This window comes from Rhinatrema bivittatum, chromosome 2 (genome assembly GCF_901001135.1).
Source record: "Rhinatrema bivittatum chromosome 2, aRhiBiv1.1, whole genome shotgun sequence".
Lineage (NCBI taxonomy): Eukaryota > Metazoa > Chordata > Amphibia > Gymnophiona > Rhinatrematidae > Rhinatrema > Rhinatrema bivittatum.
The window spans coordinates 415,768,691-415,794,019 of NC_042616.1; the positions used below are offsets into that span (position 1 = coordinate 415,768,691).

The 25,329-nt window shown below is 51.4% G+C and overlaps 1 protein-coding gene across 5 annotated transcripts in view; it reads left to right on the forward strand.

Annotated features, from left to right (window-relative positions):
- The window catches only part of ENTHD1 (ENTH domain containing 1), a 547,844-nt gene that overhangs the window by 222,196 nt on the left and 300,319 nt on the right, over positions 1–25,329 (forward strand). For all 5 annotated transcript variants that reach the window (XM_029590172.1, XM_029590177.1, XM_029590176.1 and 2 more), the window contains one exon: positions 4,953–5,390. In XM_029590172.1, coding sequence (XP_029446032.1) covers positions 5,042–5,390 — 349 coding nt within the window. In that variant the 5' untranslated portion in view covers positions 4,953–5,041. The remainder of the gene's footprint in view (positions 1–4,952; positions 5,391–25,329) is intronic.

Consider the following 25,329-nt stretch of genomic DNA (forward strand, 5'->3'; position numbering starts at 1 on the left):
ATAGTTACCACCCCGAGGGGAACGGGGGACTACTTCAAGTACACAGTAAGAGAGATCTGAGATAGTATGTGATTTCTGCACCCAATGTTCAACAAGGGGTTCATTTTCCCGGGCATGGCGTATATTAGAACAATGTTCTATCATTCGGGTTTTCACCATACGGGAAGTTTTACCTACATATAATAGTGAGCATGGACACGTGATAACATATATGACACCTGAGGTAGTACAATCGGAACATGATCTTAAAGGGAAGGATTTGTGGGTTCCCGGGTGAATGAATGAAGAGGAGGGTATCGGGGGACAGCACATGGCACAGTGGCCACATGGTTGATGCCCAGGAACAGGAATAGAATCCCTGGGTAATGTGATTAAATCCGCGTGGATGAATCTATCCTGTAAGTTTTTACCTCTGCGGTAAGTAAATTGAAGGGGTCCCTGAAACAGATGGTGTAGGGAAAGGGACTGCCAATGCCTGCAGATGATATTCATGATTTGACGACTGAGTATCGAAAAAGGTAAAATACAGTTATTAACCATATCATTAGTATGACTGTGCGGAAGAAAAAGTAGGTCACAGTTAATAAAAAGTGCACGTTTCATAGCATTTTTAACCACCCGTCGAGGGTAGCCCCTGGATAAAAATCTTGATGTCATTATACTTGCTTGTTCCAAGAAATCACCCTGGGTAGAGCAAAGCCTACGTAGCCTTAAAAATTGGCCTGTGGGGATATTTCTCCTAAGGGTTCTTCTAGAGCAGGAAGTTTCCCTTCTCCTCCAGTCAAACGCTATAGAACCCATTCCTCTCTTACAACAAGGACTAGGGTTCTATTCCAGGTACTTTCTGATCCCAAAAAAGTCAGGAGGACTTCGACCAATCCTAGACCTACGGGCCCTCAACAAGTACCTTCACAGAGAGAAGTTCAAGATGGTAACCCTGGGCTCGCTTCTCCCTCTGCTGCAAAGAGGGGACTGGCTCTGCTCTCTAGACCTGAAAGACGCTTATACCCACATTGTGATAACTCAGGCTCATCGCAAATACCTCCGATTTCTAGTAGGCCAAAACCACTATCAATACCGAGTGCTCCCATTTGGCCTAGCATCCGCACCACGAGTTTTCACCAAATGTCTCGTAGTGGTTGCAGCGTTCCTCAGGAAGGAAGGTGTCCATGTCTACCCCTACTTGGACGATTGGTTAATCAGGGCCCCAACCCAGCAAATCGCTCGGTCTTCCCTGACCCTGACAATTCAAACTCTAAATTCTCTAGGGTTTCTTGTCAACTACGAGAAATCCTACTTAGTCCCATCTCAAACCTTATCCTTCATTGGAGCAGACTTGGACACCTTACAGGAAAAAACCTTCCTTCCTCATCAACGTGTCCAAACCCTTGTGTCCCTAGCTTGCCAGTTGCAGTCTCAATGCACAGCAACAGCTCGCCAATTTCTCATTCTGCTGGGACACATGGCCTCCTCAGTTTATGTGACTCCAATGGCCTGTCTAGCCATGAGAGTCATGCAATGGACTCTGAAATCACAATGGATCCAAGCCACTCAGCCTCTGTCGACCATTGTTCGCATCACCGATGCACTCCGTCTGTCTCTTGCCTGGTGGAAAAATCAATCAAACCTCCTACAAGGCTTACCCTTTCATCCACCAGATCCTCAAATAATTCTCACCACCGATGCTTCCAACGTCGGCTGGGGAGCCCATGTAAACAGTTTACAAACCCAAGGATTCTGGTCTCTAGAGGAAGCCAAACACCAGATAAACTTCCTGGAGCTTCGAGCAATCCGATACGCTCTCAGGACTTTTCAAGATTGCCTATCAAATCACATAATCTTGATTCAGACGGACAACCAGGTGGCCATGTGGTACATCAACAAGCAGGGAGGCACAGGTTCCTTCCTTCTCTGTCAGGAAACTGCACAGATTTGGGCAGAAGCCCTCTCCCGTTCGATGTACCTCAGGGCCACCTACTTGCCGGGGGTGGACAATGTCTTGGCAGACCGACTGAGCCATGTCTTCCAACCACACGAGTGGTCACTCAATCCCTTGGTAGCGACCTCTCTTTTCCAGAAATGGGGTTATCCCCACATAGACCTCTTTGCGTCCCCTCAGAACCACAAAGTGGACAATTACTGCTCTCTCATTCGGAGTCAGCACTCTCAGCCCAGGGATGCGTTCTCCCTCACGTGGACAACCGGTCTGCTTTATGCATTCCCTCCACTTCTTCTTCTGTCGAAGACTCTCGTGAAGCTACGTCAGGACAAGGGAACCATGATCCTGATAGCACCGCACTGGCCACGCCAAGTGTGGTTTCCTATACTCCAGGATCTCTTCATCCGCAGACACATTCCCCTGGGAAAGGACCCGCATCTGATCACTCAGAACGATGGATGCCTCCTCCATCCCAACCTCCAAGCCTTGTCTCTGATGGTCTGGATGTTGAAAGGTTAGTCCTTCAACCACTTAACCTTTCGGATTCAGTTTCTCGTGTCCTGATCGCTTCGCGAAAGCCTTCCACAAGAAAATCTTATTCTTATAAATGGAAAAAGTACACATCATGGTGCACTTCTCAGTCCCTTGATCCCCTTTCCTGTCCAATTTCTAAATTTTTGAACTATCTGGCATTTATCAGAATCAGGTCTAAAGACCTCATCCATTAGAATGCATGTCAGTGCGGTAGCCACCTTCCATAAAGGTATTGGGGGTGTCCCTATTTCAGTACAACCCCTTGTAACACGCTTTCTTAAAGGCTTGCTCCATTTGAAGCCACCTTTATATCCTCCGGCCCCATCTTGGGACCTTAATCTGGTTCTTGGTCGCCTTATGAAACCACCTTTCGAACCTCTTCACTCCTGTGACCTTAAATATCTCACATGGAAAGTGATTTTCCTTTTGGCTATCACTTCAGCTCGTAGGGTTAGTGAGTTACAGGCCCTAGTTACCTATCCACCTTACACTAAACTCCTGCAGGACCGGGCGGTACTCCGCACTCACCCAAAATTCTTACCTAAGGTAGTTTCGGAGTTTCATATTAATCAATCCATCATACTACCTATTTTCTTTCCCAGGCCCCACTCCAACACCGGGGAACAGACTCTGCACACCCTCGACTGAAAGCGGGCTCTAGCATTCTATCTAGACCGTACAGTTGCCCACAGGAAGAGCACTCAGTTATTTGTCTCTTTCCATCCCAACAAGATAGGGCAACCTTTGGGTAAACAGGCTCTTTCCTCCTGGTTGGCGGACTGCATCGCTTTTTGCTATCAGCAAGCTGGCATTCCTTTTCAAGACCGTGTTAAAGCACATTCTGTGAGGACCATAGTGACTTCAGTAGCACACCTTTGATCGGTGCCGCTTCCTGACATCTGCAGGGCTGCTACCTGGAGTTCTCTCCATACATTTGCAGCCCACTACTGCTTGGACAAAGCCGGAAGACAGGATTCCATCTTCGGCCAATCTGTCTTGCGTAACCTTTTTCCAACATGATGTACCAATACCCTTCCGCCTACCCGGTGGGGTGCGGATGCCCTCTACCAAATTCCACCCCAGTTGTTGTGCCTCTTGCACGCCGTTGGGTACATTTGGTGCTTGTTCGGACATCCTCAGCTCGGTACTCACCCATTTGTGAGGACAACCATCCTGCTTGTCCTGTGAGAAAGCAAATGTTGCTTACCTGATGTAACAGGTGTTCTCACAGGACAGCAGGATGTTAGTCCTCACGAAACCCGCCCGCTGCCCCGCGGTGTTGGGTTCGTTTCTTATTTCGTTTTTAGGCACTGCCTGTAGCGTTCAAACAAGACTGAAGGGGGACCCCTGCTGGCTGCAGGGTTGGTGCCGTGCTGGGCATGCCCAGTAGGGGCCAGTCAAAGTTCCAGAAACTTTGACAGAAGTTTTCCGTGGTTGGGCTCCATCCTCGATGTCACCCATTTGTGAGGACTAACATCCTGCTGTCCTGTGAGAACACCTGTTACATCAGGTAAGCAACATTTGCTTTTTGCATAGATAGCAAGATAAATTGACCACACATTACCTGCCCATCTCCCTGGAGAGTCGACTAAAGAGCTAAATTCAGCTCTGTTACTATTTAAGGAGACTCACAAAGCAGCACATATGTCGGAACTCCAGCACATGCTCAGTAGAGCTCAAAGCTTTATAGCTCGGAGAGATGTCTGTGCAGTGCCGGCAGATGATGTCACCCACATGTAATGACCAATTCATCCTGCTATCTACGGAAAACTGCATTTATGGTAAGCAAGCAGGCTTTCTGTAAATTTCTCCAGACATTCTTCTGATAACGCATATGATGCAGATTACATGATCAGTAAATGAAACTCCATTGAGCTCCTGTCATTAGAGAATAAGTATCGCAGGTTTTTGTGTAAATCTGCCTTTTTTTGTTTGGCAGCTCCCTTCAATCAAAACCTTCCCCCACTTGCCTTCACTCAAAGGTTCTTGACATGGTTCCAAGTTTTTGATTCCTTCCTTACTCTTGTCTAGCCTTGTCAGACTGAAAGGACTACTCTTGTCAGACTGAAAGGACTACATTTCCCTTAGGAATGCAGCTCAGTTGCTCTTTTAAGCCAGCCAATAGATGTTGCTGTAGAGCAGTGGCTGGAATTTCTTCTTCTTGGGGGTCTGATTACTGCCTCTGGAATATTCCTGGTCCCTGAGGTCCCAAGAAGCTGCACCCTGGTATTAGAATCGATCTTGGGTCTCTAATAGTGGAATGGGTTTCACCTCCTTTTAAGGGCTTGTGCAAATTCTCATCTCTGAGGGATATACTCTTTTTAAAGTCTGGTAATTACATTTCCTTTCATTATATCAATCAGAATGGAACTTTAAATACAAAGAGCCAAGATCCCCCTACTGTGATGTAATCAACATAAAATAATACTGAATTTGCTAGTGTATAATATCTTGCCTTACTTTGCTGTTTTATTTCCAGAAACATGGAAGCCATTCGAGATGGAGAATCATAAAATAGAGGCACATTGGAGCATAATTTTTTTTCACTCGCCATAAGTGCCGGTAGTGATGTCATTCCGGAGGAGTTTGAAAAACTTTCTGAAAAATTATTCGGTAGCAGTGATAAAAGTCAGGGAAGCAACATCAAATGACCCTTGGGGACCTTCTAGCTCCTTAATGTTAGAGATTGCTGACCTAACATATCATGCAGCCTCTCTGTCTGAGATTATGAGTGTGCTGTGGCAAAGGCTGAATGATCAAGGGAAGAAGTGGCGCCATGTCTACAAGTCTCTGACTCTGCTGGATCATCTTATCAAGAATGGGTCAGAAAAAGTCATACATCAGTGTCGAGAAGGTCTCTTTAACATTCAGACATTAAAAGAATTTCAATATGTTGATGAGGCTGGAAGGGACCAAGGTAATCTTATAAGTTATTCAAGATTTTGTTTTTAAACTAGAAGCTAAGTTAATTAATTGGCAGTCTTTCTTGGGCTGACTGAAGCTGGGAGTGTGGGCTCAAATGGTCAATGGTTTTGCCCTTACACCTGCCTGTGAAAGTGAAACTTTGGTTATATTATCTTCCCAATGAAAACTGGATGGGAAAAGATTCACAGGAGAGGCTAAACAGGTAAAGAAAATTGTAAAATGGGAGGGCGTTCAGTAGATACTAGCTATATTGTGATAATTTACCCTCGTCCCCTTTTTTTAATATGTAACACACTTCTGGTAATATTGCCTTATTTGTAAAATGTAAGGATTTTGGTACAAACCTCAAAGGTTTGGCCAGAATGCTCAAATTCTCTGAGGTCACGCAGGATGGCACCTTACATCTGGGAGACGTCAGATAGAACCTGGCACAGAAATTTGATTTCAGAGTTTCTAGAATCTATGAGTATGCCCTATTGGGTTTGTGCAGCCTGCCATACATCCACATAGAAATATAACATAGAAATGACAGCAGAAAAGGACCAAACAGTCCATCCAGTGTGCCCAGCAAGCTTATGGTAGCATTAGACGCACCATATAGGTCTCCCCCATAAGGGTAGAATCTGCCACACCATACAAGTCACCCCCATACTTAGTTTCCCAAACCATCAAAGTCAGGGCCCTTGTAGGTTGCTGTCTGAGTCAAATTCCCCATTACTTCTTGCTGTTGAAGCAGAGAGCAATGTTGGAGTTGCATCATCTCCATACTTATTTGTTTTCCCAGACTGTAAAATTCATGTCTTTGTTGGTTCCTGTCTGAAACTAATTCCCCTTTTCCTCTTTTCCCCCTGCTGTTAAAGCAGTTTGCAATAATGGAGTTGCATCAAAACTATGAAGGCTTATTGATTAAGGGTAGTAACCGCCACACCAGCAAGTTACCCCCATGAACTCTTTTCTTCATTTCCATCATCTAGCCTTTAGGGATCCACAGTGTTTATCCCACGCCCCTTTAAAATCCTTCACTGTTTTTGTCTTCACTACTTCCTCGGGAAGGGCATTCCAGGCATCCACCACCCTCTCCATGAAGAAATATTTCCTGATATTAGTTTTGAGTCGTCCTCCCTGGAGTTTCAATTCGTTACCCCTAGTTTTACTGATTTCTTTTGAATAGAGGTTTGTCAGTTGTGCATCATTAAAACCTTTCTGGTTTTACTGAAGATCTGTATCATATCTCTTCTGCATCTCCTCTCCTCGAGGGTATACATATTTAGGTCCTTCAACTTCTCATAAATCATTTGATGGAGACCCCCACCATTTTTGTCGCCCTTCTCTGGACTGCCTCCATCCTGTTTCTCTCCCTTTTGAGATATAGTCTCCAGCATTCCCTGTACGTACTAGGATCAGTCCAGACCGTGGGTTATGTCCCCTGTCCAGCAGATGGAGTCAGAGCAAACTTCCGAGGGTGCTGACATATAAGCAGGTGCACCCTCCAGGGATCCTCAGTATCTCTCTGACTCCAGCAGATGCGAGTGGGGGAACCTTTGCTTCCCCAGTTGGTGGCTTCTGCCCCATTATTTCTATCATTTCTTCTCAGGATAGGATCAAGCAGGCCTGGGTTCTAAATTACTAAATAGAGTTAAAAAAAATTTTTTTTCTCACTTCAGGGAGTCTCTCTGAGCCCCTGCCCGGGTCTCACAGCCCTGGTTAGCTTGCCAGCGGGACTGTTTTCTCTTTTGTCTGCCCTTTGTTGTTTTTCTATTTTACTCCCCTCTCCGGCGGTAAGTTTTTGCTGTTATTTCTCTTCACAGCTTCGCCGTCGGACGGCTCAGGTGCATGCTGGTGGGGCCAGCCTCTCCCCTGTTCGGAGCGCCGCGATTCGAACCCCTCCCCCTCGGCCCTGCGACGTTTCCATTCCCCGGGGCCGTGGCAGCAGGGAAGTCTCATTCCCCTGCTGCTCCTGAGGGGAGGGTTCGCGGAGTTGAGCCTGGGCGGACGAGCCCGCTCCTCCCGCGGCGCGGTTTCCTCGGATCCGGCCCCAGGGGTGGTCGCTGAAGGGGTTCTCTCTCCCGGCCGGGCGCCATGCAGCGATTTAAGGGGGCTCCCGGCGCCGACCCGGGGCAGGGCGGATCGCGGGATGTCTCCTCCGGTGTCGGTCTCCCCGGGGGGGAGACCGGACCGGCTTCCCCGACTTTTTCGCCGTCAGGCTTGGAGCGCCGCGGCTCGAGGGGAAGGGCCCCGCCCCCTTCTTTGGCGGGAGCGGCGGCCATTTTAGAGCTGGAGAGCGCTGCTGACTCGGAGGCAGAAGAGTCACAGCATGGTTTTTCTCCGCGGTTGAGGCCGATTCGAGCTCCATCCTCCCCCCCCATCGCCTCGGGACCCTCCACGGACCTCTCTCTCGCCGTCCCTCCACCAGCAGGGGGGTTTACGGCGGATTTTGTTCTCCTAATGCATCAGGCGTACCTCCAGAGCCTGCAGCCGGCGGGGGGGTCGCCAGCCGGTGGTCAAGCGAACCCCATGCCCGCGAAGATGCCCCGGCTGGTGGGGGTGGGGGGGGGCCAATCTAGCGCCCTCGGGGGGCGGCCAGAAGACGCTCCTGGCTCTTCCACCCAGCGGAGCGATCCCAACGCAGGACCCTGGGAGTGACCCGGCTTCGACGGCTGATGAGGATTCGCTCCTGGCAGCGCACCTGGAGTGTGACGACCCACGGGTGCTCCGGATCTTCCGGAAGGAGGAGCTGTCTGACCTCATCCCACACGTCCTCCAGGAACTGGATCTCAACCCGCCCGTCGAACCGCCGGGGCCTCCGGCTCCCTCCGTAGCCTCAGCAAGCTCCAAGGGGGATCCTGTCCTGGCGGGCCTACGTCCCCTGGCGCGAACGTTCCCGATTCATGAGTCTTTCCTACATCTTTTGGTACGGGAGTGGGACACGCTGGAGGCGTCGCTCAGAGTGGGCAGAGCCATGGACAAGCTCTACCCTCTCCCCGGAGACTTCTTGGACCTGCTTAAAGTACCCAAGGTCGACTCGGCAGTCTCTGCCGTCACCAAGAGGACCACGATTCCCGTTACAGGGGGAACGGCCCTCCGGGATGTCCAGGACAGGAAGTTAGAAGTCTGCCTCAAGAAGATCTTCGAGGTCTCGGCGCTGGGGGTCCGCGCAGCTATTTGTGGTTCTCTCACCCAGCGTGCCGGGCTACGGTGGGTGCAGCAGCTCCTTACTTCACAGCAACTGCCACCGGAGGAAGCGGCGCAAGCGGACAGGCTGGAGGCCGTCATTGCCTACGGGGCCGATGCTCTCCACGACTTGCTGCGGGTCCTGGCGAGGACCATGGTTTCGGCTGTTTCCGCCAGGCGACTGCTGTGGCTTCGAAATTGGGCGGCGGACGCCTCGTCCAAATCCAGCCTAGGCTCTCTACCCTTCAAGGGTAGGTTCCTTTTCGGCGAGGATCTTGACCAGATCATTAAATCCCTGGGGGAAAACTCCGTACATAGGTTGCCCGAGGACCGCCAGAGGTCATATCGTCCGTCCAATTCCTTCTCCAGGAATCGGTCCCGCTCTCAACGGCGATTTCGGGGCTCCAGGCCCCAGGGTCCGAGAAACCCCTCGAACAGGTCTCAGTCTTGGACCCGGTCCTTTCGTGGCCGTAGACCACCAAGGGACTCTTCGGCGCAGGGAGCTTCCGGCAAGTCCAACCAATGATGTCAGGTCGGCCCACTCCCCCCTCCCGAGGATCGGAGGACGACTAGCCTGGTTTTACGAGGAGTGGGCCAACATCACCACGGATCAATGGGTCCTGGATATTCTAAGGCACGGTTACGCGTTGGATTTGCGGCATCTCCCCAAAGACAGATTCGTCTTCTCGCCCTGCGGGTCAAGTCACAAGCGCCTGGGAGTACAAAGCACGCTGGACCGGCTCCTAGCCCTGGGGGCCATCTCACCCGTCCCCTCCGGAGAGGTGGGCTCGGGTCATTATTCCATCTACTTCGTGGTGCCCAAGAAGGACGGATCCTTTCGTCCCATTTTAGATCTCAAGGAAGTCAACAAGGTCCTCTGGATACCCCGGTTTCGCATGGAAACCCTCCGCTCGGTAATAGCGGCAGTGCATCCGGGGGAGTTCCTAGCCTCCCTGGATCTGACGGAGGCCTACTTACACATTCCGATACGCCCGGACCATCACAGGCTCCTCCGCTTCAAGATACTGGGGCAGCACTTCCAGTTCCAGGCCCTCCCCTTCGGGTTGGCAACGGCACCCAGGACGTTCACCAAGATCATGGTGGTTGTGGCGGCAGCGCTCCGGAGAGAGGGCATTCTAGTACATCCTTACCTGGACGATTGGCTCATCCGAGCGAAGACCCTCCCTCAGGGGCAGCAGGCGGTCGACCGTGTGGTCGAATTTCTTCAGTCTCTCGGCTGGGTAGTCAACTTCGGCAAGAGCAGTCTCCTTCCGTCTCGGCAGCTGGACTTCCTCGGAGCACGCTTCGACACAGCTCAAGGCAAGGTCTTCTTGCGGCCGGACAAGGCCCAGTCGCTGAGGGAGCAAATTCTCCATTTTGCCGCTCTCCAGGTTCCAATAGCGAGGGATTACCTGCAGATCCTGGGCTCGATGGCCTTCGCAATCAACCTGGTACCTTGGGCCTTTGCACACCTGAGGCCCCTACAGATGGCGCTACTCTCGCGGTGGAAACCGGTCTCGCAGGACTATCAGGCGATACTACCTCTTCCGCCGGAGGCCAGACTCAGCCTTCGTTGGTGGCTAGACCCCAGGAACCTGGCGCAGGGCTGTCCCCTGGAGTCGCCGGAATGGATTGTGGTCACTACCGATGCCAGTTTGACCGGCTGGGGGGCCGTGTGTCTCCGAAGCTCAGCTCAGGGGCAGTGGACACAGGAACAGGCGTCCTGGTCGATCAACCGCCTGGAGACCAGAGCAGTCCGTTTGGCGCTCATCCAATTCCTGCCTCTCATCCGGCAACGTGCGGTCCGGGTTCTCTCGGACAATGCGACCACGGTAGCCTACATCAACCGACAGGGAGGCACCAAGAGCCCGGGGGTGGCCCTCGAAGCGGCCCGTCTCATGGCCTGGGCGGAGCGGTTCCTCGACCGCCTGGCGGCCTCCCACATCGCAGGCGTGGACAATATTCAGGCGGACTACCTGAGTCGGCAGACGTTGGACCCGGGGGAATGGGTTCTCTCCGACGAGGCAATGTCGATCATCACTCGGCGCTGGGGAACTCCCGCCATGGACCTCATGGCAACGTCGGGCAACGCAAAGGCCCCGCGGTTTTACAGTCGGAGAAGAGATCACGGGGCGGAAGGAGTGGACGCCCTGGTGCTACCCTGGCCCCCTCATCTTCGGCTGTACGTCTTCCCGCCGTGGCCTCTGGTGGGCAAGGTGGTGTGGAGGATAGAAGATTATCCAGGGCAGGTCATCCTGGTGGCGCCAGAATGGCCGCGGCGCCCGTGGTTTGCGGATCTACTCAACCTGGTAGTGGACGGACCTCTGCGATTGTCACACCTTCCGCGGCTGCTCCATCAGGGTCCGGTATTTTCGGACCAGGCGGAACACTTTTGTCTCGCGGCTTGGCTTTTGAAAGGCAGAGTCTCCTGCGCAAGGGATACGCAGTAACCGTGGTAGACACTCTTCTCAAGGCACGTAAGACCTCCACTTCAGTCGCCTATGTACGGGTCCGGAAGGTGTTTGAGGTCTGGTGTGCTGGACATGGAGCCTCCGCGACGGCACCTTCGCTCCGTCAGGTCCTGGCCTTCCTCCAGGAGGGCTTGGAGAAGGGTCTCTCCTACAACTCCCTGCGGGTGCAAGTCTCTGCTCTAGCCTCCCTGGCTCGTACCACTGGAAATCCAGATCCTTTGTCTCATCCGGACGTCTCGTGCTTCCTCAAAGGAGTCAAGCACCTGCGGCCGCCGGTGCGCCATCCCTATCCCTCCTGGAATCTCAACCTGGTTCTCCGGATCCTTGGTAAGGCTCCCTACGAACTGCTGCGGCAGGCCTCCCTTAAGGACGTCACACTTATGACGGTGTTCCTGGTTGCCATAGCCTCGGCGAGGCGCATCTCCGAGCTTCAGGCGCTCTCGTGCCGGGAACCGTTTCTACGCTTCACGGACTCGGGAGTTTCCATTCGAACGGTCCCTTCGTTCCTACCTAAAGTGGTGTCCTCCTTCCACTTGAACCAGTGGGTGGAGCTGCCGGCCTTCCCGGCGGATGCGCCCCAGGCCCTCCGGCGTCTCGACGTGAAGCGCTCTCTGCTGCACTACCTGGAAGTGACCAATGAGTTCCGGGCGTCCGACCATCTCTTTGTGCTTTGGTCCGGTAACAAGAAGGGACTGCAAGCGTCTAGGACGACTATCGCAAGGTGGCTCAAGGAAGCGGTGTCCTCGGCCTACATAGGTGCCGGGAAGGCTCCCCCGGAGGGAGTCCGGGCTCATTCGTTGCGTGCCCTGGCCACGTCCCGGGCGGAGTCTCAACATGTTCCAATTCAGGAAATCTGTCGCGCGGCTACATGGAAGTCGCTGCACACCTTCTCGAAGCATTACCGGTTGCAACTACCGGTAGGTGAGTCGGGTTCCTTTGGGGACAGGGTTCTCCGAGCAGGGTCTTCAGGGACCCACCCGGTTTAGGGAAGCTTTGGTACATCCCACGGTCTGGACTGATCCTAGTACGTACAGGGAAAAGAAAATTATTCCTTACCTGCTAATTTTCGTTCCTGTAGTACTTAGGATCAGTCCAGACGCCCACCCGGGTTTGTTAAGTGATGGTCAGACGCCTGCTCGTGTACGTTCTATCTCCTGTCCCTCCAACTCCTACATTCTGATGTTTTTGTTGTTGCTTAGTTCTTCACAGTTCTCCTTGCAAGTTGCATTGGTTATGTGTTCATGTGGTTACAATTTGATTGGTGCTTGATCCATCCTACTTTTCTGTCTAGTGTTTTTTTCTCTGGGCTTTGATATTCTCGATACTGAGGATCCCTGGAGGGTGCACCTGCTTATATGTCAGCACCCTCGGAAGTTTGCTCTGACTCCATCTGCTGGACGGGGGACATAACCCACGGTCTGGACTGATCCTAAGTACTACAGGAACGAAAATTAGCAGGTAAGGAATAATTTTCTTTTGAACACAATACTCCAGGTGAGGCCTCACCAAGGATCTGTACAAGGGGATTATCACCTTTTTTCTTACTGGTTATTCCTTTCTTTATGCAGCCTAGCATTCTTCTGGCTTTAGCTATCACCTTGTCACATTGCTTTACCGTCTTCAGATCGCTAGACACTATCACCCCAAGGTCCCTCTCTTGCTCCGTGAACAACAACCCTTCACCCGCCATCATGTACAACTCTTTTGGATTACCACACCCCAAATCCTTGACTCTGCACTTCTTGGCATTGAATCCCAGCTGCCATATCTTCAACCACTCTTCAAGCTTCCTTAAATCACTTCTCATTCTCTCTACTCCTTCCAGTGTGTCCACTCTTTTGCAGATCTTAATATCATCCGTAAAAAGGCAAATTTTACCTTCTATCCCTTCTGCAATGTCACTCGCAAAGATATCGAACAGGACCGGTCCCAACACTGATCCTTGCGGCACTCCACTTAACACAGTTCTCTCTTCAGAGTAGGTTCCATTTACCATCACATGCTGCCTTTTATCCATCAACCAGTTGTTATGAACGTACTGCCCGCGGGTCTCCCCGCGAGAAGGCTCTGCTTACTCACCCCATGCTGCCTTTTCTTCGCAGCGTAATGCTGCCGATGTCAGCCCCCCCCGCGCGGCAGGAGCCGCGGACTTTACTTCCTCATGCGGCCCGGGACCGCCCCCGATGCTGATGCCATCTTTGCGGCACTAGGCCGCAAGCCCCGGGATCCTCCTGACGGCTGGAGCCGCCCTCGGGGCTTCCTGCAGCGGCAGGAGCCAGTGCTGACGTCAGGGCCTGCGTTTAGGCCCAGCCCTGCCTCTTCCCACGTCGACATCTGTGCAGGCCGCTGTCCGCGGTCCTGCACAGCTTCCTGCTTGCTTCCCTTAGGTGCCGGTGCGCGCCTTTCTGCAAGATTTAAAGGGCCAGGCACAGGGAGTGTGCTGGCCCCACCTTTGATGGGACTTCCTGCTTCAGCCCTATAAAGGGCTGCTTCATCAGTCTGTTCTTCGCCTTGCATCGTGGTGACTTCCCTCTGGAGGCTCCTGCCTGCCAGAGCCTTGTAAGGTCTTCTGTCTTCGTGAAGCATCTCGCCTTGTCTGCCTTCTACCACGTCTTCATGTCTTGGTGTTCCACCTGAGGTCCCTGTTCATGTTGTGATGTCTCGCTATGTTTCTCCACGTCCTGATGTGTGTTCCTGCGTCTCGTCTTTTACGCTCCTGAGCCTTCTGGTCCTGTGGGCTGGACTCCCTCGGACGATGTTTTTCCCGGGTTGGAGTGGCCTGCAGGTGGACTGGTGTCCTGCGCTCTCGAGCCGTCATGTCCTGGATCTTTCCTGCGCTGTCCTGTTCTCCTCGTGGTCCGTGACCAGCCTGCAAGGGCTGTGTAGGGCGCGCAGTGGGACAGGGTGGTCCGCGACTCAGTCCCGCGGGTGGCCTGAGTAGGGCGCCCTGAGAAGACACTGCCAATGTCCATGCCTTGTGTTTTGCCTAATTGGATGTCAAGTTTTTTGTCATGGATGCCGTTGCATCAGCCATGTGTCTTCGTCATGGATGCCGTTGCATCAGCCATGTGTCTTCATCATGGATGCCGTTGCATCAACCCTCTGTATTCGTCCAAGGATGCTGTTGCATCAACCCCGTGTCTTCGTCCAAGGATACCGTTGCATCAACCCAGTGTCTTTGTCTTGATGCCGTCGCATCAATCATTGTCATTTCTTCGTGTCAAGGCCATCTGCCCTCAACCTCAGGCCAGGCCTGCTGCTCCATGCTGTTCGCAGCAGGTCCGAAAGGGCTCGGAATGGTCGGAGGACCATTCAACTTCCAACATCCTCTGATGTTGGCCTTGGGAGCTTGCCGGCCTGGCAGAGGGTCAGACTGTCAGCCATGCGGAGCCACCGTCAACCCTTGGCTCGGCCCTGAAGGTCTGGGCCCGAGCTGAGGCCCAAGGGCACAAAACCACCCCTTACGTAACAGAATGCAAGGCCATGTGTCCAACGGTGTTTCAGCGATGGATTTGCCTTGTTCCCTGAGTCTTGTTTGTGTTTCTGGACTGTTATGGGACTGTAAAAATTTTTTCAGGATTTTTTATGTATACGACCTACTGGAGGTGCCAGTTTGCCATAGTTACGACCTTCTGGAGGCACCAGCTGTCTGGATTTCTTTTTTGCAACGACCTGCAGGAGGCGCCTGCATCCAGACTTTTTGTCATCATGTTGCCAGGTTGGGGTTTTACGACCTGCAGAGGCGCCTGCACCCCTACTGGTTTTGCTGGTTTTTCTTTGCCCGCCCTGAGTTCCCTCCCCCAGGTCTTCTTGGTGTTTCTGGGTGCTTCTTGTTGGCTCTTGCTTGTTGCTCGTTTGTTCGTTTTGTATTGTCTGTGCTGTCTGTTTTGTTTTGTTTTGTATTGTGTGTGCTGTCTGTGTGTGTTGTCTGTATGTGTTGCTTGCGTTGTAGGTTGGTATGGTTGCACTCGTTTGTACCGTATGTTTTTGTGTTTGGCTTGTTTGTGCTGGGTGTGGTTGGTTGGTTGATAGTTTGTCTGTGCTGTGGGTGTTGGTTAGTTGCGCTTGGTTGTGCTGTTTGGGGGTTCGCTTGTTTGTGCTGTTTGTTGGTGCGCGTGTTTGTGGTGTGTGTGTATGTTGGTTTGTTTTGTTCTTTGTGCTGTATGTTTTGTTTGTAGGTTGTGCTATTGTTTGTGCTGTCTGTTTTGTATTGGTTGTGCTGTCTGTTTTGTATTGTTTGTGCTGTCTGTTTTGTTTTGTATTGTTTGTGCTGTCTGTATGTGTTGTGCTGTATGGTTGCTTGCGTTGTATGTTGGTGTGGTTGTTTGCTCGTTGGCGCTGTGTGTGGTTGGTTGCGCTGTGTGTTGGTTGCGCTTGTTTGTGCTGTGTTCGGTTTGTTTGTTTGTGCTGTGTTGTGTGGCTCGCTTTTGCTGTGATTGTTCTGTTTGGCTCCTTGTTGATTGTCGCTGTTGTGTGTGGCGGTGGTTGGGTGTGTTGCTGTTGTATGTGTGCCAGGGTTGCTTTGGTTGTGCTGTGTTTTTGTGGGTGCGCTTGTCTGTGTTATGGTTGGTTGTGTTGGTTATTTGGTTGCGCTGTGTTGGTTGGTTGCGTGTGCGGCTGCTGTATGTTTGGTGGCGTTTGGTTGGTTGCGCGGTGTTGTATTGGCTGCTGTGTGTTTGCTGGTGGTTGCGTGTGTGGCTGCTGTGTGCTTGTTGGTGCTTGTTCGCTTGTTTGCTGTTTGGTGGTTCGCTTGTTTGTGTTGTTTGGTGCGCTTGTTTGTGTTGTTGGTTGTGGTTGCACTCGTTTGCGGCTGTGGTTGTGTGTGTTGCTGCTGTATGTTGTTTGTGTGCTAGGGTTGGTTTGGTTGTGTGTGCGGTTGCTATATGTTTGATTGGTGGCATGGTGTTGGTGTGTTTGCGCCGTATGCTGTGTTGGTTTGGTTGCATGTGCGGCTGCTGTATGTTTGGTTGGTATGTTGGTTGCTGTGTGTTGGGTTGCTTGTGTGGCTGCGGTGTGTTTTGTTGTTTTTGTTGGTTGTGCTGTTTATTTTTGTGGGTTGTGCTGTTTGTTTTGGTTGGTGGTTGTTCGCCTTTTGTGTTGTGTGTTCTGTTTTGCTTGTTCTTTTGTCTGGTTTCCTGTGGTTTGTCTTTTGTGTTTCTGCTGCTTTTGCTTGTTCTGTTCATACTTTCCCCGGAGTTACCAGCTTCCATTTTTTGGACCCTCGAATACCTCCATCCGGTATGGACTGATACCCTTATCCTCGAACTGTTGATAGGAGGTTTGAGGAGGGGGACTTTGAGGAGGGGGTACTGTTATGAACGCACTGCCCACAGGTCTCCCCACGAGCAGGCTCCGCTTACTCACCCCATGCTGCTTTTTCTTCACGGCGCGATGCTGCCGATGTCGGCCCCCCCCCGCGCAGCAGGAGTCGTGGACTTTTTCCTTCCTCATGCGGCTTGGAAGCCGCCTGTGCTTCTCCTCTTCATCGCGGCCGGAGCCGCGGACTTTCCAGCCTTCGTTGCGGCCTGGGACTGCCCCCGACGCTGATGCCATCTTTGCGGCGCTAGGCCGCAAGCCCCGGGATCCTCCTGGCGGCTGGAGCCGCTGTTGACGTCAGGGCCTGCGTTTAGGCCCAGCCCTGCCTCTTCCCACGTCGACGTCAGTGCAGGCCGCTGTCCGCGGTCCTGCACAGCTTCCTGCTTGCTTCCCTTAGGCGCCGGTGCGCGCCTTTCTGCAAGATTTAAAGGGCCAGGCACAGGAAGTGTGCTGGCCCCACCTTTGATGGGACTTCCTGCTTCAGCCCTATAAAGGCTGCTTCGTCAGTCTGTTCTTCGCCTTGCATCGTGGTGACTTCCCTCTGGAGGCTCCTGCCTGCCAGAACCTTGTAAGGTCTTCTGTCTTCGTGGAGCTCCTCGTCTCATCTGCCTTCTATCACGTCTTCATGTCTTGGTGTTCCGCCTGAGGTCCCGGTCCATGTTGTGATGTCTCGCTATGTTCCTCCACGTCCTGATGTGTGTTCCTGCGTCTCGTCTTTTACGCTCCTGAGCCTTCTGGTCCTGTGGGCCGGACTCCCTCGGACGACGTCTTTCCCGGGTTGGAGTGGCCTGCAGGTGGACTGGTGTCCTGCGCTCTCGAGCCGTCATGACCTGGATCTTTCCTGCGCTGTCCCGTTCTCCTCGTGGTCCGTGACCAGCCTGCAAGGGCTGTGTAGGGCGCGCAATGGGACAGGGTGGTCTGCAACTCAGTCCCGCGGGTGGCTTGAGTAGGGCGCCCTGAGAGACAGTGCCAATGTCCATGCCTTGTGTTTTGCTCATTTCTTGCATTGCTTCCTACCAGTTATACATGACCCAGTATATCAGAGACATTTTCAAGAAGATCCAAGATTTCTCTGACTCTTTACCAGAACAATTCCAGGATCAACTCAGTGCTCTGACTCAGAAAGGCCTAGATGCTGGCAAGCATGAAGTCCGCGCTGCCTATGATATTTTTGACACTGCCTCCAGAGTGTCTGCAGCGGGGATTAGTGCAAGAAGGTGGGCCTGGCTGAAATCCTCAGACCTACGACGAGAGGTGTAAGACCAGTTAGCAGACCTACCTTGTGCTGGAGATAATCTCTTCGGAGACAAAATCCAAGAAATAGTGGCGCAGCAAAAGGACCACCATGAAACGCTGCACCAACTTTGATCTCTAGATCTTCAGGACACATACATTGCCATCACTCCATCTCACCGAAAATTCCTTCGGTTCCTAGTTGGCCCCAGGCACTTCCAGTACAGGGTCCTCCCTTTCGGCCTGGTGTCCGCACCTCGAGTCTTCACCAAGTGCCCGTAGTGGTCGCGGCCTACCTGAGGGGTCAAGGAATCCATGTCTACCCCTATCTCGACGATTGGTTGATAAGGGCTCCGACCCAAAACCATGCACTAGAATCCTTACGTCTAACCCTCAATACACTTCTATCTCTCGTGTTTCCAGTCAACTATGCCAAGTCCAAACTAGTTCCATCTCAAACCCTATCCTTCATAGGGGCGGATCTGAATGCCACACAGGCAAAGGCCTTCCTCCCATGCCCCTTTGAATTCTTTGACTGTTTCATCTTCACCTTTTCCGCAAGGGTGAGCCAGGCATCCACCACCCTCTCCGTAGATAAATATTTCCTGACCTTGGTTCTGAGTCTTCTCCCAGGACAAGCAGGATGGTAGTCCTCACATATGGGTACATCATCGATGGAGCCCTATCATGGAACACGTTTGTCAAAGTTTCTAGAACTTTGACTGGCACACTGAGCATGCCCAGCATGCTACTAACCCTGCATCTAGCAGGGGTCCCCTTTCATTCTTTTTTTCCATGCAGCAGTTGCCTCATTGTTCTCAGGAGCTCTGTGAGAATTTCTCACAACGTTTTTCCTCATGGAACTTTTCTTAAAAATTTCAAAACTTTTTTACCATCCCGGGGCCCCCATCAACCGTCGACCTCTGCTAACGCTGGTAAGTTTTTACCTTGTTCGTTGCGGTCGGTTCCTGACGGTGCTCTCATCGGTGCCAGACGACCACCAACCGCACGTCGCGCTTATTTTTTCGAAAAATGGCGACCGGTTTTCGGAAGTGCCCTGAGTGTCCGAGGACTATGTCCATTACGGTTCCTCATGATGTCTGCGTGTTATGCTTGGGGCCTTCTCACGATGTCCAACGTTGCACCAGTTGCGCCCAAATGACTCCAAAAGGCTGCAGGGCCTGCTTAGAAAAGATGGGACACCTGTTCAAATCTAAGTGCTCGTCTCCATCTACTCTGGCCAAGAGTCCACTGAGTCAGAAGCCGTCTTCTTCCTCGACTCCGTCACCATCGATGTCTCAACACCATCGAGACACTGGTGACCGGCCGTCACCGGCATCTTCGCGCTCAAAGGCATCGACATCTTCGTCCTCGGTGCCAGAGAAGGACCGGACCGAGCATCGAAAAAAGCACCGTCATCGACACCGACATGAGCCTTTATCTGATGCCGGCACCAACAAGCCATCAACATCGGCATTGACGAAGCCACCGTCCAAGAAGTCCCGGGGAGAGGAGCCCCCATCCTCCTCTGGACCCGGGATACTGAGGCGTTCCCCACCTGAACTGGTGCTGGGAGCCGAGATTCCACAAATTCCTGTGGACCCTCCGGCAACACCTACTCAGCCTCCAACCCCAACTGCTGTGTTGCCAACACCAGCTTTTCGGGAAGAATTGGACTGGATCGTCCAAGAGGCAGTACTCCAAGCACTTCATTGCTACCGGTGCCGACTCCCATGCCGACGCCTGATCCGGTGTCTACCATGCTGGCTCCACTCCTCGAGCGATTGGATACCTTGATCGGTGCACTTCCATCGGTTCCCATTCCTTCTGGACCAGCGGCGCCTCTGAAGACATTGATTCCTCCATTGGCACCAATCCCGATTCCTTTGTCTTCGGACGAGGAAGAGCGTCCACCGATGCCGGGGCCGATTCCAGGACCATCGGGTCTACTTCCATCCCGACGCCCATCGAAAACATCGATACCATCGGTGCCACATCTGTCCTCGGTGCCACCTCCTCCTGCTTCGGTGTCTCCATCCTTCCCATCAGTGCTACCTCCAGATCCGGCTGGGTTTGGGCCTCTGCCTCCATCTGAAGGCCACTATATAAAGATTCAGCTATGAAAGGAACTCTTATAGAGGTGTGAAATGCAACCGTCATAAATGGCCACAGAATGCTTGTTGGCTTATGTTATGAAGCCCATATAGCACTGGGCTTATCTAATCATAGGTTGCTACAACACTTGATATGCACCGTCCAGGGCTAAATCTTAAATGCAAACTAACTGATGCTTGCACTTATCTTGATCCACACGACAACGACTAATGTGAATAATCCTGAAGTAGTTTGCATTTAAGATTTAGTCCTGGACGGTGCATATCAAGTGTTGTAGCAACCTATGATTAGATAAGCCCAGTGCTATACGGGCTTCATAACATAAGCCAACAAGCATTCTGTGGCCATTTATGACGGTTGCATTTCACACCTCTATAAGAGTTCCTTACATAGCTGAATCTTTATATAGTGATTTGTTTCCATTTTTCAGCTTTTTTGGGTTATTATTTTAGTACTCCACCTGAAGGCCTGCAGAGTGGAGGAGATCCACCATACGATCCCTGGGGTGATGATTGCTCTGACTATCAAGACTCCGAGGATCTTCTTTCAGAGCCTTCACCCCCAGGAGCACCGCCGCTTCCCTCCAGAAGACCTCAAATTTGCCAACTTCATAAAAGAGATGTCTGAAACATCCCTTATAAACTGTAAATGGAGGAGGATGCTAGGCATAAAATGCTGGAGGTGCTTCAGTTCATGGATGCACTCAAGGAAGTGATGGCAGTCCTAGTCCACGAAATACTCCTCGACTTGTTACACCGTTTCAAAAAGCCAGCTACCTCACCACTCTGTGGTGGTTGAGTCCTCCCAGAAGAAGGCCAAGAGATCCTGGCCTCATGCTTCTGCCCCTCTTGGTAAGGAACAGAAGTCCTTGGATGCCTGCGGCTGAAGAGTGTTCCAGGGATCTATGCTTATGGCACATATAGCAGCCTACCAGCTATACATGACTTAATTCTCAAGGAATCTCTGGAAACAAGTCCAGGACTTCTCAGAGACCCTGCTGGAGGAATTTCAGGGGGGCCTAACTACAATCCTCCAAAAAGGGCTTGATGCTAGAAAGCACGAGGTCAGGGCAGCGTTTGACATCTTTGAGACTGCCTCCAGAGTCTCAGTGACGGGAATAAGCGCCAGACGCTGGTCATGGCTCAAATCTTCTGACCTATGCCAGGAAAGTCCAGGAAAGGTTGGCAGACCTTCCATGCACAGGGGACAATTTGTTTGGCGAGAAAATTCAGGAGACAGTGGCGCAACTCAGAGATCACCATGAGACCTTGCGCCAGCTGTCCACTGTTCCCTCGGATTTCTCATCTACTGCCAAGAGGTCATTTAGATGGGAACCTAGAAGGCTATCTTTAAAGCACATAGGTATTACCCTCCTCCATCCCGTGCTCAACCACCCAGACCCTCTCAAAGAGGACAGCCTCAGCAATACAGGGCCCGAAAACCCCAACCAGCTCCGCAGACTGGTCTGGTGTCAGGGTTTTGACTCTCTTCTAGAGAGCAGCAGTCAACCCCTGCCTCCAACACCCTTTCCTGTGGGAGGCCCCCTGTGCCACTTTGCCAACACATGGCACACAATCATCACCGACCAAAGGGTCCTTTCTGTGGTTGCCCATGGTTACCATCTGAACTTCCTTACACTTCCACTGGACTCTCCACCACGTCCGGCGTGGAGTCTAACCGACCATAATCCACTTCTCGAGGCAGAACTCTCGATCCTCCTGCGTCCCAACACCGTGGAACCTGTTCCCCGACTGCAGCGAGGAAAAGGGTTCTACTCTCGATATTTTCTGATTCCAAAAAAGACAGGCAGCATACGTCCTATTCTGGACCTCCATGCCCTAAACAAACATCTCCGCAAGGAAAAGTTCAGGATGGTTACCTTGGGCACCATGCTCCCTCTCCTACAAAAGGGAGATTGGCTCTGCTCTCTAGATCTTCAGGAGGCATATGCCCACATAGCCATATACCGTCCTCATCGAAAATACCTCAGATTCATAGTAGGTCACAGATATTTCCAATACCGGGTGCTGCTGCTGTTCGGCCTAGCATCAACAACTTGGGTATTCACGAAATGTCTGGCAGTAGTAGCAACTTCCCTAAGGCAGTACAGTATTCACGTCTATCCATATCTAGGCGATTGGCTGCTCAAGAGTCCATCCAAGGAGATAGTATTTCATAAGAACATAAGAAACATAAAAACATGCCATACTGGGTCAGACCAAGGGTCCATCAAGCCCAGCATCCTGCTTCCAACAGTGGCCAATCCAGGCCACAAGAACCTGGCAAGTACCCAAAAACTAAGTCTATTCCATGTTACCATTGCTAATGGCAGTGGCTATTCTCTAGGGGGTAGATTTTCAAACCGCGCGATTTGGCGTACTTTTGCTGGCGCATCAGGCGCAAGCAAAAGTACGCGGGATTTTAGCAGATACGCGCGTAGCCGCTAAAATCCTGGATCGGCGCGCGCAAGGCTATCAATTCCGTATAGCCGGCGCGCGCCGAGCCGCGTAGCCTACCCCCGTTCCCTCTGAGGCCGCTCCGAAATCGGAGCGGCCTCGGAGGGAACTTTCTTTTGCCCTCCCCTCACCTTCCCCTCCCTTCCCCTACCTAACCCAACCGCCCGGCCCTGTCTAAACCCCCCCTTACCTTTGTCGGGGGATTTAAGCCTCCCGGAGGGAGACATAAATCCCCGCGCGCCAGCGGGCCGCTAGCGCGCCGGGACGCGACCTGGGGGTGGGGTCCAGAGGGCTCGGCCACGCCCCCGGACCGCCCCGGGCCGTAGCCACGCCCCCGGGCCCGCCCCCGGAACGCTCCCGACACGCCCCGAAAACGCAGCGCGGTTCGGGCCCGCCCCCGACACGCCCCCCTCAGAAAACCCCGGGACTAACGCGAGTCCCGGGGCTCTGCGCGCGCCGGTAGGCCTATGTAAAATAGGCTCACCGGCGCGCAGGGCCCTGCTCGCCTAAATCCGCCCGGATTTGGGCGGATTTAGGAGAGCAGGGCTCTTAAAATCCGCCCCTAGGTGAACTTAATAGTAGGTAATGGACTTCTCCTCCAAGAACTTATCCAATCCTTTTTTAAACACAGCTATACTAACTGCACTAACCGCATCCTCTGGCAACAAATTCCAGAGTTTAATTGTGCGTTGAGTAAAAAAGAACTTTCTCCGATTAGTTTTAAATGTGCCCCATGCTAACTTCATGGAGTGCCCCCTAGTCTTTCTACTATCCGAAAGAGTAAATAACCAATTCACATCTACCCGTTCTAGACCTCTCATGATTTTAAACACCTCTATCATATCCCCCCTCAGTCGTCTCTTCTCCAAGCTGAAAAGTCCTAACCTCTTTAGTCTTTCCTCATAGGGGAGTTGTTCCATTCCCCTTATCATTTTGGTAGCCCTTCTCTGTACCTTCTCCATCGCAATGATATCTTTTTTGAGATGCGGCGACCAGAATTGTACACAGTATTCAAGGTGCGGTCTCACCATGGAGCGATACAGAGGCATTATGACATTTTCTGTTTTATTCACCATTCCCTTTCTAATAATTCCCAACATTCTGTTTGCTTTTTTGACTGCCGCAGCACACTGAAACGACGATTTCAATGTGTTATCCACTATGACGCCTAGATTTCTTTCTTGGGTTGTAGCACCTAATATGGAACCCAACATTGTGTAATTATAGCATGGATTATTTTTCCCTATATGCATCACCTTGCACTTATCCACATTAAATTTCATCTGCCATTTGGATGCCCAATTTTCCAGTCTCACAAGGTCTTCCTGCAATTTATCACAATCTGCTTGTGATTTAACTACTTTGAAGAATTTTGTGTCATCTGCAAATTTGATTATCTCACTCGTCGTATTTCTTTCCAGATCATTTATAAATATATTGAAAAGTAAGGGTCCCAATACAGATCCCTGGGGCACTCCACTGTCCACTCCTTTCCACTGAGAAAATTGTCCATTTAATCCTACTCTCTGTTTCCTGTCTTTTAGCCAGTTTGCAATCCATGAAAGGACATTGCCACCTATCCCATGACTTTTTACTTTTTTTAGAAGCCTCTCATGAGGAACTTTGTCAAACGCCTTCTGAAAATCCAGGTATACTAACTAACTAACTATTTATTTATTTATTTATGTATTTATTTATTTATTTATTTATTTATTTTACAGTTTTTCTATACCGACATTAAAATACACATCATATCGGTTTACTTGTTAACAAAAGGTGGAAATTACAAATAACGGGGGGGGGGGGGGGAGTTGGAGAGCTAAGAATAACTGGGGGTCGGAAAGGGGACCCCAACAAAAATAGAAGAAGGAGAGAAAACGAGAGGAACGGTAACATCTAAGTAACACAGGTTAAATATAGTTCAAGTGCAAATATATATGGTTAAATAAGGTGCAGGAGTGCAAAATACAAGGGGTACATGAGTCCAGAATATAAATGTACAAAATATATATATGGTGATATAAGGTGTACAAATATATACAGGGGGTGCAGGAGTACAGAGTAGGGATGAAAACCGGGATCCGGTGGGTCGTGGAGGCATTTCAATCCCTCCGTATTACCATAAGCCTACTACAATACTTGGGGTTTCTCATAAACTATCCCAATCACATCTGACTCCGTCACGCACCCTCTTGTTCATCGGAGCAGATCTCAACACAGTTCAAGCCAGGGCGGTCCTCCCGTAGGACCGGGCATGCACACTGTCAACATTAGCAAAAGCAATACAGACTCGCCGCACTACTACAGCGCATCACCTGCTAACTTTGCTAGGACACATTGCTTCTACTGTTCACATTACCCTAATGGCTCGGCTAGCCATGAGAGTAACACAATGGACTTTAAAGTCCCAATGGTCCCAATCACATCAACATATGTCTCACATTGTCCATGTCACCAGCCAGCTTCAACTTTCACTAGCTTGGTGGATACAGGCGTCCAGTCTTCAGATAGGACTACCTTTTCAACCTCTAGAGCTTCAGATTACATTAACCACAGATGCCTCCAACCTGGGGTGGGGAGCCCATGTCAACAACCTACAAACCCAGGGAACTTGGACCTCAGAAGAATGAAACCACCAGATCGATTTTCTGGAGCTCAGGGTGATACGATATGCCCTATTCGGATTTCAGGATTGCCTATCCAACAAGGTAATCCTAATTCAAACAGACAACCAGGTAGTGATGTGGTACCTCAACAAGCGAGGGGGCACAGGTTCTTACTTGCTATGCCAGGAGGCGGCGCATCTCTCTCTCTCGTTACTGAGAGCAACCTACCTGGCAGGCGTGGACAATGTGTTGGCGGACTATCTCAGCCGGACCTTTCATCCCCACGAATGGTCCCTAGATCCCATTGTAGCGAACATGATTTTCCATCAGTGGAGCCGTCCACACATAGACCTCTTTGCCACAATTCACTACAAAGTAGACCAATTCTACTCTTATACTGCAGTTGCACGACACCTCCAAGAGATGCCTTCGCCCTCTCGTGGACAACGGGTCTTCTATACGCATACCCTCCAATTCCACTCATCAGCAAGACTCTCGTGAAGTTACGACAAGACCGGGGCACAATGATTCTCATAGCCCCATACTGGCCGCGGCAGATTTGG